This window comes from Corapipo altera, unplaced genomic scaffold, assembly GCF_003945725.1.
Source record: "Corapipo altera isolate COAL_440 unplaced genomic scaffold, ASM394572v1 92, whole genome shotgun sequence".
Lineage (NCBI taxonomy): Eukaryota > Metazoa > Chordata > Aves > Passeriformes > Pipridae > Corapipo > Corapipo altera.
In genome coordinates, this window is record NW_020884994.1 from 713,647 (window position 1) to 733,298 (window position 19,652).

At 53.9% G+C, this 19,652-nt stretch overlaps 1 protein-coding gene across 2 annotated transcripts in view; it reads right to left on the reverse strand.

Annotated features, from left to right (window-relative positions):
- Positions 1–76: 76 nt before the first annotated feature.
- Positions 77–19,652, reverse strand: part of SCMH1 (Scm polycomb group protein homolog 1) — a 71,258-nt gene continuing 51,682 nt past the window's right edge. The window contains exons 9-16 of one of the 2 annotated variants that reach the window (XM_027666514.1): positions 19,374–19,606; positions 18,694–18,820; positions 17,492–17,692; positions 16,651–16,836; positions 10,696–10,827; positions 4,945–5,145; positions 3,831–3,973; positions 77–2,002 (exon numbers count right to left, since the gene is read on the reverse strand). In XM_027666514.1, the coding sequence (XP_027522315.1) occupies positions 1,877–2,002; positions 3,831–3,973; positions 4,945–5,145; positions 10,696–10,827; positions 16,651–16,836; positions 17,492–17,692; positions 18,694–18,820; positions 19,374–19,606 (1,349 nt within the window). In that variant the 3' untranslated portion in view covers positions 77–1,876. The remainder of the gene's footprint in view (positions 2,003–3,830; positions 3,974–4,944; positions 5,146–10,695; positions 10,828–16,650; positions 16,837–17,491; positions 17,693–18,693; positions 18,821–19,373; positions 19,607–19,652) is intronic. The other variant, XM_027666515.1, reaches the window with a different exon arrangement.

The following is a 19,652-nucleotide window of genomic DNA, read 5'->3' on the forward strand; positions in this document are numbered from 1 at the left end:
CGCTCCCCCCATGGCAGGTGCCTGTGGGAGCCACTGCAGGGCCCAACCCAGCGCTCAGTGCACAAACAGCGGGGAGGAACTTGGTATCCTTTTATTTATAAACAGATCAACATAAAATAAGTGCAGAGGAAAGCACTGGCTGACCCTGCCAGGCCCTGGGTGCAGCGGGACCAGCGCAAGTCACCAAGGGGTGTCCCAGGCCCAGCACGGGCTATGCTCTGTGATAAAAAGCCTTTTGCCTTCTCATTACTTTGGGCGTTGGTTTTTTTTGTTTTTTCTTTTTAGCAACTTTGCCCCTTAGGGGTAAACCTGACCCAGTGCAAGAGCCTGGAGGGTTGGGGGCCCGTCCTGCTGCTGGCCAGGGCCCTCGAGGTGGCGGGGGGGGGGGGGGGGGCTGAGCCGCGGCTCTGGATGCAGAGGGTGAGCTGAGGGCAGGAGGAGGAAGTGCTTGGAGTGGAGATCCCGTCCCAGCCCTTTGGTCACTGCAGGGGAGCGTGAGCACGGGCGGGTCCGTGCTGGGGGTGTGTGGGGACACAACGGGGTCAGCCCCGCCTGCCCCACCAGCCCTGCCCTGACTTGGGGGTCTGGGCAGCCCCTGCCCCGCAGGCAGCCCCGAGCTGGCACTGCTGCCCCGGGGACACGGTGCTGGCACAGCCGGTGGCCTCCACCCTCCTCATGCAGCTGCAGGAACGTGTCTGGGACCGCGGGAACCGCTCAAGTGCCATCAAAAATAAATACATTAAACTGCCTGAGACCAACAGGGGCCCCGGGCAGGACAAAGCCCTCACAGGAAGAGCAACATCGGGACGGGTCACCACCCCGGGATCCTCTGGGCAGACTCAACACCCGCTCACACGCTGAGCTGGGACGGACCAAAACTTGGGGAGGAGCGGGAGTGCCCCTGGGAAGACAAACCTTGGCAGCTCTGGCTAAAAATCACCAAGAGTTGCAAGTTCAACATAGGTAGAAAAATCATCTCATCGTTTTAAACACACAACTCCTTAGTAAAAAAAAAAATTCCAAAAGAGAAAATTAAAAAAAAAAAAGGCGAGAAGTATCAGCCAAGTCCTGCAGCATCCAGGCAGCCTCCAACACGTGCCAGGGGCACCCAGCCCTGCTCCTCGGCTCTCCCAGCGCACTCCACGCTCCCAGCCAGTGCTGTGTGGCCTTTCCAGTCTGGAATAAATATGGAAGCTTTCATCCCTGGCCTGGTGTGCCCAGTTGGAGCCGGGTCTGAAGCCAGGGGCAGGCAGAGCTGAGGGGGGTGAGTGGCCCCCGGGCTCCCCCCGGTGTGGAAGGAGGGGCCGGGGTGGTGGATGCTCCGAGCTCACCGAGCTCACCGTGGTGCCGCAAGGCACAGTCGGGGCACGGCTCTGCTGCAGCCCTCCCAGTGCCTGCCCCGAGCAGGCGAGAGGGAGGAGGTGGTGCCAGTGCCCAGTCCCCACAGACACTGCCCAGAGCTGCTGCTCCATCCCGGGGAAGCAGGACCGGGAGCCCACGGAGCAGTGCTGGGAGAGACCCTCTGCTTCCAATAGGGCGCCCATGGCTCGAGTCTGGCGTGAAGCCCAACTGTGCCGGGCTCCTCCCGCTGGGAGCGGGGGCAACGGGACCCGGGGAGGGCCGGGCTGTCAGCGAGGTGTCCGTCTGTCCCCTGGGGGGGCCGGGCTGTCGGCGAGGTGTCCGTCTGTCCCCTGGGGGGGGGGGGGCTGTCAGCGAGGTGTCCGTCTGTCCCCTGGGGGGGGTGGGCTGTCAGCGAGGTGTCCGTCTCTCTGTCTGTGGTGTAAATGGGGTGTGTGCATGCGAACCTGTCGGCAGGTGAGCGCGGGTGGGGGTGGCCAGGAGCGGAGCTTCCAGGATCTGTCCAGCCAATGTCCTCTCAGAACTTGCCTTGCTTTAGCTTGTCGATGTGGTAAGTGAGCTTCAGGGCTGGCCCCAGCTTCAGCCCCATGTACTTCATCATCATGTCGCTCCGCAGCAGGAGCAGGGCCTTCCCGTCGATCTCCTGCAAGGAGGAACCAACAGCGCTTGTGACGCCCCTGGAAGCCCCTCCCTGCCTGCTGAGCCAGGACAACAGGCAGCAGCATCCCAGCAGGGACATCTCAGCATGGACAGAACTGCATCCACCCTGCTCCAGCACAGGCCTCAGCTCCAGACCCCACGTGCAGCAGGAAATCTGCTGGGTGATCAACATCCAGGTGCCTTGGCCAGAGGGGCAGCAAATCCTGAAGGGAGGTGGGGAGGGAGGAAAAGGGAGGTTTTGCTGACAGGGGAATGACGGAGGCAGGGGAGCAGTGGCTCGTTCCAGGGCACTGTCACCCCAGCACAGGAGCAATGGTGACAACAGCCCTGCCATGACACACATGCCCTGAGTCACGGATGAAGATGAGGTGAAGGAACAGACCCTGAAACTCAAAGAGTCTGCACTCTGTGACTGGATATTATGAAAAATTTCTTCCCTGAAAGGGTGGTCAGGTACTGGCACAGGCTGCCCAGGGCAGTGGTGAAATCACCATCCCTGAAAGTGTTCAAAACCATGTGGATGTGGCACTTGGGGACATGGTTTAGTGGTGACCTTGGCAGGGCTGGGGTCTTATTGGACTCTACTATGAGCTCAGAGGCTCTTCCAACCTGAATGATTCTGGGATTCTATTCTGTGTTTCTGGAGTTCACAGCACAGTCCCAGCCACTGGCAGAGAGTGGTGAAGCTCCTCATCCCCAGCAGGGCTGATTCCAACACAGCAGCTTCCAAAGCAGCTGATGCTTTACAGCAGAGTCCAGGTGTGTCCCACCTGAGGCTCAGGAAGGGATGGATCACGAGCTCAGAATAACTAGAGAACAGCTCTGTCTTTGGCATCTGCAAGTGGAAGTCTCCCAGTCCTTTTCAGTGCTCCTTTCCATGACCCAGTCCAGGCTGGGGCCAGAGCTTTGCTATTGGACAGTTATCCACGAAAAAATGTTAATGGACTTATAAAAGAAAAATAAAAATCACCACCTCAAACAACAGAATGTCCTGCCCTATGTCAATGCCCAGGTAGGTTTCAGCCTGATGAGATCTCCAGGGATCTCCAGTACCAGGTTGGATCTGTTTTTCCCTTCTGCAGATAAAAGCAAGGTTCTCCCCAGGACTTCCACTCCAGGGCACTTCCCACCCTTGGCAGCTTTTGCATAATTAAAACAAACATTTTTCAATTACTGGTGGTTCTAAAATAGAGCTAATTAAAAAAAGGAGTGTTGTGTCAGCACAGCCCAGAGCAGGATGCAGCGCTGGGTGTTTGCTCCCAGGGCTCTTCCGACTTCCCAAGCAGCACCAGATAGAACATGGACTCAATCAAAACGCAGAGGGAAGACAGTACTGGCAGGAATCAGGACATGGAGCTGCCAAACCTCTTGTAGCTTTAATGGTACAAACTCCATGCTGTGTCTGCAGCTGTTTTATACTTACACAAGGAGCACAAGGAGCAGAGCCTTAGGGGACTCCCTGCTATAGGAAACGGAGTTGAGCAGCAATGCACTCCATGAATCCCACTTGGAATGTGCTTCTTGACAGGAGAAATTTGCCATGAGGTGAGTATTAGGCTCCAGGGTGAGCAGGGTTTGTGTTTTCAGCATTGAGATTCAAAGCTGCCAGGTCTGCCCCTGAAGGGGTCTGAGTGAGGATCCCAATCCCGGACAGGGGATGAGCAGGATTTATGAGGATATTTTTATTAAGCACAGAACTCCAGCTGGTCCAAAGTGCTGCCATTTTCTGACTCTCCTGCGTTTTCCTTGTGTGCTGATTTGCCCCCCCCCACGTGACACACACGTGTTTGCCCACAGCCAGAGGCACTCACGTGCTTTCGGAAGAGGTCGGCGTGGGGGCCCAGCTGCGGGTCGGACTCGCGGATGAACTGCATCACCTCCTCCACCGACCAGGACGAGGGGTCGCGGCCGCTCAGCCGGGACACGTCCCGGGGGCCCAGGTACCTGTCGGAGCCTGTGGGTGCAGACAAGGCTGTTATTCCAGTGGCCCACAGTTACTGACCCTCAACCCACCACTCAGCCTCCTCTCCCACAGCAAGGGCAGAGACACAGCAAGGATCACATCCCAGTCAGGCCCCACATCCCTGCAGCACAGGTCTGGCACGGAAGCCTTATTCCCTCTCCTTTTCAGGGCAGCCTTCTATACTGAGCCCTTTTCCTCTCTCTCAACCCCAATTTCCCCTTATTTGCCCCCCCATTCCCACTCCTCCTTGCCTATCAGCTGACAGCTCCCACCTCTGCAGAACACCCTTCCCACTCCCACATCTCTCCTCACACACAGTTCCTCCTCCACTCCCAACACCTTTAGCACATTTAACACAGCAAAGCTGGTTTATGTTTTCATTTTCTGACAGCACGGCCCGAGCTGACACAAGTCCTGTTCCCAACATTCTGGCATCGGCACAGCCCCTTGTCCCAGCTCTGCCCTCACACGCAGATGGGGGGGAGGCACCAGCAGCCTGAGCTTTTGAGAGGCTTTTATTGACACCATGCACCCAAAATCACACTTTTTGCAACCTGATGTGCTGATGTGCTGTACTGACCAGCTCAGTTCTCCTGTCCCTCTCCCTCCACACAGACAAATGCTGTTCACACATCCCACGCTCCCAGCCTCCCCAGGCAGCTCTCGACTCCCTGGCCATTCCCGATCCATCCTCACGGACCCAGATGCCCATCTGTCACTTGGACACAGTTCAGCTCCTGCCTGCCCTTCCTCTCCACCGACCTCCAGGTCCCCCCGGTCACCAGCCACAGGAGCAGTGTCACTGTCAACACTGCCACCCGCCCAGGTGCCACCACACCTCACAGAGCTGGGGGGCTGTGCAGAGCCCAGGCTGGTACTTGCTGAAGTCAGAAAGGTGTAACTGGAATTAGGAAGGTCCTCTATTGCCATTGTGCAGCTGCAGGGCTGTTCTGAGCTCTTACCCCCAGAGCTAGGCCTGCGTAGGGCAGAGGTGCCCTGGCTGAGGCTCGAGGGTTGGTGCAGGTGCCTGTATCCTGGCAGGCGACAGTCTCTGGAGCTCCTGCTGTGGCCGGAGGAATTGACAGAGTTCAAGGCAGAGTCCATAGGGTCCAGGCGAGGCTCCAAGGGCCCTGGGAGGCCATCTCCCAGGACAAAGGTTTCACCTGGAATGCACCAAGCTGCAGTCAGTGCACCCGAACCCCATGGCCCGACACTCCTGCTTGGGGGCAGAACTGCAGCACTCACTTGGCTTTGACCCCTCTCACTGGTCTCCTCCACAGCACAGGGATCAAACCAGGCACTGCCTGGTGTTCACCTGGCAAATGCCAGTCCAACTAGTGGGCAGTGACAATGGTTGGTGCCCAGACTGAGGCAGCAGCTCCTCTGCTCGTGCCACCACCAGCTCTGGCCCAGCCCTGTGCCCTGACGGCCCTGGACCCCTCCGTGGCAGGGAAGGCCAGCTCCCTCTGGATGCCAACAGACACAGGACTCACACATAGCCCTGAGCAGGGAGGGAAGGGGAGGTTCCCTGGGGGATCACACACTGCACACCCTCAGCATCAGCGTGCAAGGGACTGGCCCCGGTGGTTGGGATTGGGGTGGGGGACACGCGGGATCCCGGAGGGCAGCACCACATGCAGGGCAGGAGGGGCTGCACTGTCATGGCCAGGCAATGCTCCCATGCCATGCTGGTCCTCCAGCCCCAAAAGCAACATGCTGGTGACCAGCTGCTCATGCCTCCTGACCTCCTGCCCTTTTCCAGCCTAACCATGTCGGAGACCAACTCCCTATGCTGGCACATGCCCAAGAGGGACTGGGCTGAGGGTTCTTCCCCACGCAGGGTCCCAGGGCAACAGCAGCTTCCTCACCATTGAATTTCCAGCTGTTGGTGGCACTATTGGGATGGAAAGGCTGAGGAGACTATCCAGGGTTGTATCTGAGCCAGCAAGACCTGCCTCTGCTGTTACGTTGTGACAGCATCACCCCAGGGCCACGTGTCTGTAGGTTTTACTATGGCACAACCAAGTCTCAGCCCACGTGGCCCTTAGGCCTCCTGAGTCATCCTTCAAATACCTGCATTCTTTCATAAGAATTACCTGGCAAGTTCCTGCACCGAGGAGGAAAGCAGCTCCCACACTGAGGGGCAGGGCCAGTGCACTCCGGGGCCAGCACGCCTGGCCAAGGCTGGGGCTGGGGCTGCAGCTCCCCTACCAGGGTCTGCAGAGACCCCGAGAGCAGCTCACAGCTCTGAGCTGCTGCCACTCCAACACACAGCAGGTGACAAGGAGCAAGAATCCTGAGCCGCTGCTCTGGTCAGGCCCTGGGTCTGCTCCCTGGGGCTTCCCAGACCACAGGAGCAGCAGCTGAGAAGCCAGCACAGCAAAGCTGTGCTGAGCTGGGTTGGTGGTGAGGGTGCAGAGTCGATACTGCAGCCTGCGAGACCCAAAAGCTGTTGAGATTTTCCCAAATTCCCTGCTGACATGGTAGTGCCAGGTTCCAGGGAAGGGAGGTGCAGAGCCTGAGCCTAACCCTGAGTGCTGCTGACACAGGGTCCCACCTGACTGGAGCAGCCTCTCCTGAAGGCACCTTATTTGCTGTGGTTTCTATGAACTATGGGACTGTTCTGTGAGCTGGGGTCCTCTGGTCTCAGTGTTCTGCTGTCTGTGTTTCAGCAGAGATCCCAGAGCCAGTTCAGCTGGAAATACCCAGCCCTGACCTTCCAGAGCTTCAGCTCATAAGGCTATGGATTGGGAACCCCCTTGTCTGGCTGTTGGCCAGTTTGGTGAGGCCAGTGGGAGGTTATCACCTGCGTAACTGCTGTTTTTCCACCTCGGGGGCTTTGTCACTCTGCACTTGAGGCACTGCTGCCTTTTTTTGCTTTTAGGTCTCTGGGACATGCCTAAAAACAGCAGCACATGCCCCTCACTAGAAACTGTTGGTGGTAAGACTGTACCCCCTCCAGTGACCCGTCCTGTGTCACTCACTTCCCACATGGGCAGGTGTGTTCTCACCTGCTCTCAGTGCATAAAGGGTGGTTTTCTGACTCATGGCTTTTCCTGAATAACTGTGAACCCCTCCTGTACTCCCAGCATCCCATTTCAGCTCCAAGCTGGACACAAAGCCAGAACAGAGTGGCTGCTCTGGCCCAGGGGTGGGTGGAAATCCCCTGCTCAGCCAGACCCACCACTGGCTATCCCTTACACCAGGGGGTCTCCACTGGAGCTGCTTCTGAGGAACTACACTTGGTCTCCTCTTCAACAGGACAGTTCTGCTTAAACCCCAAATGACTTCCCATTAAACATCTGGGAGAGGGTGCTGTCTGACTGCCCAGGGAAGGGCAGAGGCAAGAGAGGGGGCAGTGGGCACAGCCCTGTGCACTGCCACAGGACAGGCTGTGGGCATGGGAACAGCTCCATGCTGCCCATCTCCAGCCTCCAAGGAAACACAGCCCCCCCTGAGGTGACACACAGCTTCAGGAAGCCCCAGGACATTCACCCAGATGTGCTGGGTCAGGCACACCTGTCTCTAACTGCTCCCTAGGACCCCAAAGCTCTCTCCACTGTTAGCAGAAGGCCCAGCTTGGGAGGTTGGGAGAGCACATGCACAGGTTCATGTTGGTGCCATGCTGAGGATCCAAAACTCAACCCCAGAAAATACTTCACTCAACAGTCAACAACACACTGTTGTTATCCTGATGGGAATGTGATGCATTCTGCAAATATGTGATCCTGTTCTCACAGGAACTGTGATCACACACCCAGAGGCCATGGGTGAGGCCAGGCCTGGGGGCACCACGTTGCTTTGCCAGGAGGTGGAAGTGAAGGTGTACACTGACCCCCAGGTTCCCTATCCCAGCTCAGGGTAGTGCTTGGCTGGGCTGTGAACTTTGCAGCAGAGCTGGAGGCTTCCTGGCAGGGGCAATGCAAGAGAGATTGAGGGTCTTCTTAAAAATACAAGTACACAGAGAACTGCTGAGATGAACTGACACCTCTAGGAAGGGGAGAGGGAGATGAGGCAAGAGGGCAATGATTACTGTCCCTGTGAGTCATCTGCAGCAGAAAACAACATGCTCCTGGGCATGGGCAGGGCAAGACTGTGCTCAGGCATGATCTAGGATCCATCACCCTCCACAGCCAGTGTTCAAGGAGGGAGGAGGTGGTTGATTCTTAGGCAGATTTCTCTACACCAACTGCTAGAGTTAACTAAAGGCTGGCAGTTGGCACATTGTAGGGAAACACACCACAATTAGTGGCGGAGAGGCAGGGAGCAGATAATTAAAGTTTAATTAAACAAATAGTGCTACAGACTCAACAGTGCCATTTTACTGCTAAAACACAGGAGTTTGGCCACAAGCACAAATCTGATTTGCACAACTACTGAACACCCACTGCTTCCAGCAAATGCTGGGCTGTGAAGGCAGGTCCCCACTGGGCTGGGACTGCAGCATTTCAGCAAAAAGCAACACAAATGCCACTGGATGCAAGAGGAAAAACAATGTAAGAGGTGAGAACCCCTCCTCGTCTCTCTGCTTTGCCAAAGGCATGGTGAATGGGATATCCCACTGCTGCTCACACCCTTCCATTTGGCAAACTGGGAAGTGTTCAGGGGCTGCTGTCTGTCACTCTGCTGAAGCCAGAGTTCAGCTCCATGAGAAGATGTACCCTCTTGCTCAAGAAATATTCAATATCCAAGGATTTCAGGTGCATATTCTTAAAATATATCCTCTGAAATGCAAGTATTCCTGTCTGCACTTCAATTTCCTGGTGGAGGAGGACATATTCATTTCAGCTTTTAGCTATGGGATAAGAATGAATTTCTAGGTGGAATCTGGAACTGCACCTTGTTCCTCCCTGCTTGGACCAAGCACAGAACCAGCCCAAGCTGCTGCAGGAAGGTCACACACTGACAGGATCACCCCACCCCCCCAGACACACTTTCTGCCCACTTGTCTGTGTTTTTCTGGAAGGGCTTGGAGTATATTGCATCCAGATGGCACAACCCATTCAAAGGCCAAGGGATAACTGAACAGACTTTGAAGCAGACCAAGAATCAATCTTGTAGACAACCTAATGTAGATTCTTCCTTGGAATTACCCATTATGGTAGCCTTCTCTATTCACTGACAATACAGGGTGTGCAATATTCACCACCCAGCTAAGGCACCTGAACCTTTGGAGCAGACCAGCACTTCCAGAACAGGCTGAACTGTGTGTCCCACCTGCTGGGGGAGGAGGAGGGGCTGGGCCATGCTAATAGTACCTCAGTGCAGTGGGTGATGGATCAGAGGGGAATGGCAAAGAGACCAGCACGGATGTGTATTTGGAGGTGAGAAACAGAGAGGGCCTCAGGGAACAGTTTCTGACTTGTCAGTGTGCCGGAATAGATGAGACAGTCCCTACATATCACCTTGGGTTTCGTTTCATCTCTATGACAAACCTACAGTTGTTCTTACTGTAGATACTGAGGCCACTAAAAACTGTCTGCCACAGAATCACAGACTAGTTTGGGTAGGAAGGGACTTTAAAGCTCATCTCATTCCACTCCCCTGCCATGGGAAAGGACACCTTCCACTAGCCCAGGTTGCTCCAAGCCCTGTCCAAACCGGCCTTGGACACTTCCAGGGATGGGGCAGCCCCAGCTTCTCTGGGAAACAGGGTGCAAGTTCAGAGCAGCTGTGCTTAGTGACAGGGTCACAGGACACAGTGATGGACGGAGACCAAAATCACCCACAGTGATGGCAGGCTGGGCACTCACACCTGGGATCAGCAACCCCAGCAGAGCCAGGGAGATGGGGATTCTAAAGGGACAGCAACAGAGCACAAAGCCATTGAACTGTGAGCCCACCCAGGAGTCTCCAGCACTTTTTCAGGGATATATTACAAAGAACTGTGATTAACACCTTGGCAGATTTCACTATCCATTAATTAAAGGGCCTCAGTAAGATTAAATCTCCCATCTGCATTATGGAGGGTTTGCAGTTCAGAACAAAAGTGGAAGTATTTTTACTGAAGGTTGCTCAGTTCAGGGAGTCCTCCAGCTACTTGGACCACCTGGAAATGCCCCACCTGCACATGCGAGGGACCCCTGTGGATCAGACAGCAAAGAGGACATTCCAGCAGCTGCTGTTGGGAACGTGTGGGCCCAGTACAACAGTGGTATTCCAAGGGACTCTGTGGGAAGCAGCAGCAGGATGTGAATGATCTGGCTGAGCCACTGGAGCATATGCCAGTGAGACCACCCAGCTCTTTCAGGGAGGACTGTGAGGAACAAGATGAGATCCTGGGAAAGGGTAGCAGGTTCCTGGCTGTCCAGCTGCACATCAGCATCTGTACAACACACCCCAGCAAACCCTGAGGGAACAAGCCAGGGCAGACTGACTGGAGCAGCTGGGCAGTTTAAGGATGTTAACGCCATGCACGGCTACAGAAGCCAAACCACGGGTGATTAAACCCCAAATTACACGGTACGAGAGGATGACTATCAGGGTTAGAAGGAATTCCCACTGCATTCCACATGAATTACACATCTGTGTGGGGAACCTGTCTCACCACAGAGCAGTTCCCTTCCCTCTGGAACATCAGGCACAACCCATGCCAGGGACAAGCAAAGCAGCTCCCTGAAGCTGTGGCTCAGTCTGGCACGGCAGAGGTGACCCTGCTGAGCCAGGACAGGGCACTGTGAACAGCCAGCTTTGGGAAGAGACGCTGTGCTCACCTTCCAAAGGGTGACGGTCATTCTTTGGTAACTTGGGGGAGAGAGGAGCAGTGTATGGAGGGGAATCTTGGGAATAGCGCTTTGTACCCCGGCCTGGTCCCTGCAGAGAGCCGTCTAACGAACTGCTTCTGTCTAGGAAAAGAGAACAAGCCCTATTTAGGAGTGGAGATGCCCTGGGAAATTCAGTCTTACCAGAGTCCCTTGAGCTCTACATGCATCGCCAGCCCTGCTCAAGCTGCAACTCAGAACATCTGAGAGGGCTCAACAAGTGTTATCAGAGAAAGAGGCTGGCGAGAAACCTAACAAAGAATCTTAGCCATATTTTGCCATATTTTACCCAAAATATCACCCCTAGTTGACTTAATTCCATTTCTCCTCATTCTACCCCTTGGCTCATCCCACACGATTCCTGCTCATCCCACTGTTCACCTTTCAGATGCACGTAACCCTTGGACAATTGGCAAACAACCCTGGGATGACTTACACACCCTCTGTGCCATACACAGTGCTGGATTAAACCCCACTCCAGTTTGCAATCTTCCCCCCAGTGCACCCCCCAGCTGTGGCTGCTGCTCTCCTCCAAGCACACCGCAAGGATGGGGCTCTCTGTGCCGCACGGGGCACGCGGGATGTCGGGATGGGCTGGGACAGCTCCTTGTACACACAGTGTTGGTGGGTGGATGGACACAGAATGGAAGTGCCAACACTGATGAGGATAGAGCCAGGTGAGCGACACAGGGGGTGGCAGACCATGTCCCAGCTGAGGTGACCCTCCAGCTGCCCTCTGCCCACATGGGCCACCGGCTCCCAGGCCCCTTCCAGTGAGCCCCCAGCACTGCATGTTGGGCACAGAGGGGTGGAATGGCACAGACATGTGCCGGGAGCCAACATCAGCCCAGAGCAGCCCCCAGAGCTGGCACAGGCTGCGGGAGGGGGGATGGGCACGGCGGGGACTGACACCAAGGAGATGCATCACACCCAACACACGGAGGGACAGGCGGGTGGGAAGCACCAGACGGGTACAGTTGAGCTGATTAAGGCGAAACACAAAGGCAGAGAACAGGACCTGTTGTATCAATATTATTCAGGGAAAGGAAAGACAAGCTGTTTGCCCTGGCACTCCATGTGAGTACGACCAAAAATCACTGTGACGTTGCTAAAAAGACAAATTCCATCCTCAGGACAAGTCCCTGTAAGAAACATTTACTGCCCAGCAGAGATGGGAACAAATGCTCTTGGTAATGTCTCTGGATATCCCTGTGTCACCCAACCTTCTTCACCCAACAGCCACAGAACCACAACACAAGGTGATGCTTTGGAAAGGTTTCATCAGGTTTTGGTTTGGGTTATTTTTTTAAAGTGGTTGATGTTAAAAGTCATGCAAACACAGAAGGTCAGGCTGTAGAAGACAATTCAGCAATCAGAAGCGAGGTTGGTGTAAGTTCATGAAAGGATGAACCAAAAATAGAATTTTGGTTTTAAAGGACAAATTTTAAGAGAATAAAGAAATGGAGTAACATCCAGAGCTGCACTCAGCAGATCATCGGGGCAAAAAAGAAAGTACCTTCAGTTCAAAGGTGCCATAAACGTCATGAATGTGAATCATCAGAGAGGGAATAATCTGAGAGGGAAGGACCCCAAATCTCAGTGGACAAACGCTCATTTTGAGAAGGATGCTGAGAACAGCAGATCATTTAGTGGGATAAAAAGGTCCTGCTCAGCACAGAGCTGTGCACCTCAGAGCACGGGGTGTGCAGGGAGGAAGGGAGGCTTTGAACTCATCCTGTGTTTTGAGACAGTGCAAAGGCAAAGACAGGCCTGTGCTTCAGCTACAGAAGGAACGAGCGCAGGGGAACAGAGCGAGGGGACACTGTGCACAAAGGTAAGGGTGAAGAGAAAAGGAAAGCAGGTTGTCCTTGCCTGCAGATGATGGGACAGCTGTGAAGGGTATTTCACATCCCTGACTCGGGAGCCTGGTGGGAGGAAGAGAAGCCCACCTGCCCATGCTTGCATGGTGTTGTGGGTCACCCCAAGGCCATGAGGCAGCCAGTCACTCACCTCATCCTGTCAGGCCAAAGTCACTCCAGGCTCCCACTCTGGGACACTGTGCCTTGCACTGATGGTACTGGCACATCCTCCCTGGCTGCAGAGCACACCTACACACCTGGCTCAGATGTTGCTCCATCTGTGACACCCACCTGCACTCAGTGCATTTCAAGCTGAAAGAGGGTAGATTTAGACTGAATATCAGGAACCAATTCTTCCCTGTGAGGGTGGGGAGGCCCTGGCACAGGTTGCCCAGAGAAGCTGTGGCTGCCCCATCCCTGGAAGTGTCCAAGGCCAGGCTGGATGGGGCCTGGAGCAACCTGGGCTAGTGGAAGGTGTCCCTGCCCATGGCAGGGGGTAGAATGAGAGGAGCCTTAATGTTCCTTCCAACCCAAACCATTCTGGGATTCACTTCCATCTGCAGCCAGGCTGAACACTGGGTCAGGGCTCAGAGGATAAAAGAAACAGGATAGGAATGAAAATATCCACCACTAAGTCAACTGAATGTTCTCAAACCAGGGACGTGAGAGCGCAGAGGAAGCCAATGATGGTGCACCTGAAACTCTGCAAACTCAGCAAATTGTAACAGAACTCAGCGACACACTGCTCAGAGTGACTGGAAATGTGGTGCCAACATTTGAAACAGAAGGTGAATGATTTTGGCAACAAAATGCCCATGTGTGACCTCAGCAGCACCGTAAGGCTTGTGGTAGGCTCTGAAGGAAAGGGCAGGGAAAATCCACATGGTACATACCATGACAGGTGTCCACCAGCAGACCGACCCAACAGCTTCCCTACTATGGGGAAATCCTGATCTGTCACATGAGGGAACAGAGGTCAGTCTCATTTCCCTGGAATTCAGCAGATGTCAGATACAGAGAGCCACCGGTCGAGACTGAGAACATGAATTACCAGAAGCCTTGTTCTATGTACAGAAATCTGATTTGAGAGGAAAGGCAACTGGCAGCACTGAGTGACACATGAGGTTGGGGAGCAACTGCCAGTGAATCTGCTTGAAGATCATTCTTGAACCCAGTGTCATTTAGTATTTTTATTTAAACCTTTGACAGAAATTTTAGAGATTTACTGATGAAATCTGCTGATGTCTTCCCATGTCAGGCCAGACAACGTAGCATTTGTAATTAGGCAGAATGAAGAACCAGTCAGGAGGTAAATCCAGCAGCCAAATGAAGATGTGCACTTGAAACACTGTCCCATGAGCTGGGAACCAGCAGGTGACAACAGTGGATGAGAAGAACAAGGTATGTGACCAGGACAGGCTGGTCATCATCTGTTACAAGGACACACTGGCTGAAAGTGGCTGTAGAGAGATTTCTTGTGACCATGGTGGTGCCAGTGCTGTGGCACCAGCTCCCCACGAGCTCCTCCCCAGAGGGCTGGGTGGTACTCTGGTAACCCCATGAAGTTTAAGTCAAACCAACACTGGCTGAGGAGAGCAGAGAGCAGCCAAAAGGTGAGTTCCCCAGAGGGATACAACTGCTTTCCAACTAATTCCAGAAGAAAGAGATCCAAGTTGAGCTAAAAGACAATGTTAAGACCAGGAGACACAAATACCAAGTTGCCCAAGAATAAATTTTGGCTGGAAACTACAATATAGTTTCTAAATACTCAGTAAAAAAACTTGGAGCAGCTTCTAGTGGAAGAGCAAAATCTGTAACTCCAGAGTTAGTCAAAGCAACCCCACGTGCTGTGGTGCCTGTAACAGCAGGACCCAGGGCTCAGGGGGCCAGAAGGTCCCTCCAGTCCTGTGTTTTCAGATGGCTCCAGGGCAGATCTACCCATTCAGAACATTTCCCAGCCCAGGCACAGCAACCAGCTTCCCGAATCCTTGCAAACTACTGTTCCTGATGTACAACTTGACCTGTTTTCCCCTTGTTTCCATGACCATGCCTTACTTGGAAAGACAGAATGGCAGAACACAGCTGACCCAAGGGCTGCTGCAGACCTTCCTTCTGCCCCAAGCACACACACCAATTCTCCACAGCAGCCCCAGGGGTGCTCCTGGAAAGCCAGTTTGTTCTGGGAACTGAAAGCAGCTCCCAGCCCTACCCAGTGGCTGTTTACTGGAAGAACCAGCCCCATCCAATACATTCCCATCCTGCAGAGGAAGCAAGGCAGGATATGCAGAGCTGAAGGTGAGACCACGGCACCTTGACACTTGGTATGATTTCAGGATGCACAACTGCACTCTCATTCCTCCATGACCAGCCCAAACCTCCCAAAATCACCGGTACTGTTTCTCTGCCCTCACCAGAAGCCACTGTAATGTGTAGATAGTTATGTTTATCATCTTCTTTCAGGTGCCTGAGAAAGGTGTTAGATGACCAGATGACCAACGAGCTCTGAGACATCAGTATGAACATCAGTATGACTAAGTGCTGTCACTTCTCTAGACTGTAGTTAATTTTTCTTTAACCCCTGCAACCATTCAAGAGTTCAGGATGGGCATTGTGTCAGAACTGGTGCTCTTCCCGAGCTTCCCTGAATTCTGATTTACACTTCTCCACCCTGCCTGGCAGCCCAGCTCTTGGTAGAGCCACCACTGACCTCTCTGAGAGGCTGGAAACCCTGTGTGTGAGCTACAGGACGCTCTCATCCATGCCCACACCTGAGTCCTCTCCCTCCCACTCTGGTTTTGCTCTATCTCTCAAAACAGGGTATCTCCACACTGAAACATGGAGATTTCTTCTATTTGAGGCTTCCCCGAGGGGCAACCTCCACTCCCAGTAACTGATCATGCTGCTCCTGTCCTTGCATTTCCTACAGCTCCTCACAGCACAGCACAGCTCCCTGCTCCTGGCACTGCTGGCTCCAGCATGACTCTGCTCAGCCATGGAGAAAGCAGAGGATCATCCTCGCTCTCTAGACTCTCTCTAAAGATCCTCTTGCTCATCCCCTCCCAGAGGCTGCTTTGTGAGGTGCAGTGAACAAAGCACTGTGGCATTTGGCTGTTGCCCCTGCACCTCACACTTAGCAACTTCTTAAACAGTTCTTCCTAAGTGCTTATCCTTTTACATTCCAGACTCTTGCTTTTCTTGTGAGAGCCATAATTATCCAAAGGATGAACTTTGGAAAGACCTCAAAGAACACAATAGCTATTTGCTGACTGGGGAGGCAGAAAGCAAGACAGGAGAGGAGATGAGCACTTGTCAGCCACCTAAGAGGGTGCAGACAGCTTTGATGCTCTCCACAACCAGCATTCCTAGAGCAGGAGTTCCCCCAGAACCCCCAGAAAGCCTGAGGGGGCAGCCAAGCCCCAGGACTGCTGCCACTACCCAGCACTGTGGGGGGAGCTACTGGGCTTATTTTGGCTTAAGAGCAGTTTTGCAGACTGATGACCTGCACTGTGGCATAAACTGTCTAGCTGGGGTGTGCCAGTCAATGTAGCAGAGCATCAGCCATGGCAAGGACAACAAAACCACCTCTGCCTTGGATTGCTGCACGAGCATCACCCGTGAAGGGCTACGCTGTCACCGAGGGCTGGACGCGCTGGCAGCGGGTCCACGGCCAGTGTGGCTCTAATTCATTCCTGATTCCAGTTCACCTGCTGCACGTTATCACTCTCATGCAATCGCTCACCTTATGAAGTCACCATAATCAGATTACAGGGAGCAGGGAGGACTGGGGGATGAGGAGAGGAGGGAAGACAAGGAGACAGCACGGATGAGCAGAAACCTAGAGCAGAGATGGAAATCAAACTGACAGGCAGAAAATGCAGCTGGATTCTTGCAAGCGCCCTGCGGGCATGTGCACGACACTGGGTGTGATGTAATGAACCCTTGAGAGGGCTCTGGAACACAGCCCTGCCTCCAGAGATAGAGATAAAATCTGGGTTAAGACATGGAGCACTGGGGGTCCCTACAGTGCCACCCCCGCCCCAGCTCCTACCTGGTAGATACCTGTCGTGGTCGTACTCGTGTGAGCGCTGCATGTGGTTGTTCTGAGAGAAAGGCTGGTTCCCAAAGAGGTTGTCACTGCGCAGATTGTGGCACAGCTTCTCCAGGAAGCGGAGGACGTAGGTGATACTGTTTACTGCTGGCAGGTTCAGAGTGTGCTGTTCCCGATCAAACACAGCTGGAGACAGAAACAAACAGAGCCCAACACGTGAACCCCCCGCCGAGGCGGAGGCTACGCCCAGGGCCGCACAGCTCCTGGATCTCGGCATCGCTGGGCTAGTCTGGAGCCAACAACAGCCACTGCCTGGGGCTGGCACAGCGCCGGGACAGGCCGGGACCAGCCTGCTGCTCCCAGCACCGGGCAGGTGGCAGTGCGGGGGAGCCACGGTCCAGGGAACCAAAAGGATTCCAGGAGGGGTCTGCACTCCCAGACCCGGCTACACACGGGCTTAAAAGGACCATTAAAAACCCAAAAACTGGGGTAGTTCTTTTCTTTCCGTAAGGAGCTGTGAGAATCCCCCCCGCTGTGCCTCCTCCCGGGGCTGGGGCAGCGCAGGGGACGGTCGGTTGGGGCAGGATGGTGCCCAGGCTGATGCCAGGGCTGCTCACTGCCTGCTCCCACAGCTGTGCCCGTAGGCCATGGGAACTGCTCTGCTCTGAGTCAGCCACCAGCTGCTGCTTCACTGACACAGATGTGTGGCAAGAAAGAGAAGACAGAACTCTTCTGTCTGCCCTGGCCTGTGGCTGCACCAGGCTCCAGTACAGACGTCTTCCAATGAGAGAACTCTTGCAACGACCTCTCTGAAGGCAAAGTGCTGTGGGCCCATTCTCACCTGAGATGACCTCTCCCCCGTGGCCTTGTTTTAAGAAGGAGAAGACTGTTTTCTGATGATAAGCACAATCAATGCAGGCCTGTACTGCTTGCTGCAGGACAACAGAAGCTCGAGCTGGTCCAAAATGGTCTGGCAGCTGCTGAACTTTCTTCTTGTCTAGGTGGGGCCCAGTGCTGCCGTTCTTGTTCAAGTAAATGCAAACTGCCAAGGTGAGAAATGTGTTTGCCATTAACCCACTCAAGAAAGCAAGAAACAGATGCCTAAAATCCAACTTGAGAGATGTTGAGATTTTAAGATTATCCAGTGGCTCACAAGGGGTAATCCACCATGACTGCCTGTCTGCATCCTCACAGCAGAGCTGCTTCTAGAGGGAAATTGCCTCCAAAACCTTCCTGCCTCACCCTCACTTTCCAAGCTGCTGCTGTTTCTCCCTGCAGTCAGTCTGTAAAGTGGTTTCCACACCAGCCAGGTCATGTTCAGAGGGGATGAAGGAATGCGACTCCCACTTTTTAGGGGTTCCTACAGGGTTTTCTTTTTAGGGAAACTTGGTTCTTTAGGTTCCTCTGAAAACTGGCCAACTACATTCTGGGGAAACAGAGGGCTCAGCCCATATCCAGAGCTTGACTCAACATGTCAAAAGCAGCTTTGCATTAAGACTTTCCTGGCCAGATTCATGCTCAGCTGCACTCACATCTGGAGCAGTGCACATACTCTTTACTGCCACTCCTCCTCCTCCCCTACTCCCTCCTCTCCCTGAGTGTCTTGGTATCCTGGACAGATCACAGCCCTTTGGTAACTGCTCTGCCCCTTGTGCAGCTCTAGCAGCTGTGCCTGGCACGGTGTGGGAGAGCTCAGGAGCTCACAAGGGTCGCTGCACACTCGAGTGCCCCCAGGCACGAAGGGCCATGAGCAGTGTCCCTGAAGAGCTGTGGAGTCATCAACATGCACTCAACAGGGGTCTCTACACTCAACAGGGGGCCTTGCAATCTTCCTACGACTTCATTATTTCCACGTGGACAGAGAGATAAACGAACAGCTGATCTGGACTCAGTGCCTCTCTCAGGCCAGCCCTCCTGGAGCTGTAAGGATTGCTGGTTTACAGGTTAGGAAGAAATGGGACTCTCCTGGGGTGTCACTGTCTGCCTGCTGCCGTTCCTAACTGTGCAATCCTGTCAAGAATGTGGTCTGAGACCCTTCCTTACCTGTGGGAGCCTGCATGGCAGAGCTGGGGATTGTAGCAGCGTCCTGGGGCACAGTGCTTGTGTCTGGCTCTGGGGTACTGGTTGTTGGAGAGGTGGGTGCTGGGTTCAGCAATGTCCTAGGTTTCCTCTGCAGAAAAAGAGGAGATATTTCTCCTTTTATCCCTGCTCTCCTTTACCACCCGTGATCACTACACTCTCTCCTCTGCATCCAACAGACAAGGCACTGTGGAACATGACACATTTCTGATGGTGATGACGGGGTGTCCCAAGAACATAGTAATCAATAGGTGTGTATTTTATAAACCACAATCCTGAAAAATAACAAGCCTGAGATCTGCCACCTCAGTTTGACTCAGACCAGCCACATACAAGGACGGGAGAACTTATTCTACCGTTTGGTCACCCTGTCGTGCTCCCAGCATCTGCCATGCTACTCCACACTCAATGCACTTCCAAAGACACGGCTTCTTGATGGAAATGATCTTTAGGACACAAACATTCTCTGCAGCTCTGGGGTTGGACTCTGAGGATGCTCCCAGCCCACATACCCCTCGGGTCTCCTACTTGCTGCAGTCACACAGCCAGAGGCTGAGACAAACGTGCACAAACACACGCATGCACCATCCTGCAGGACCTGCAGCACCTGCTGTTCACCCGCCTGCATCAGCATCAGCTTTTACCTTACTGCCAGGCTTGGGGCCTCTCTTTCTGGGGAATTTCAAAGGCTCCACTGACTTGGAGGGTGTAGGCATGGGGTGGTGGATTAGCGCTTTGGTCGTTCGACCACGCTTCTTCCCTGTTTTGCGACGCCTTTGCCCTTGTTGATGCCCCAAAACAGTCTTTGTGCTACTGTGCATGCTAGGTTTCTCCGAGTTTACTTCGGAGGCAGGTAAAGGGCTCTTTGGAATCACAACTGAAATAAAAAGAGAAAAAGCAAATATAATTAAATCAGGCGAGAA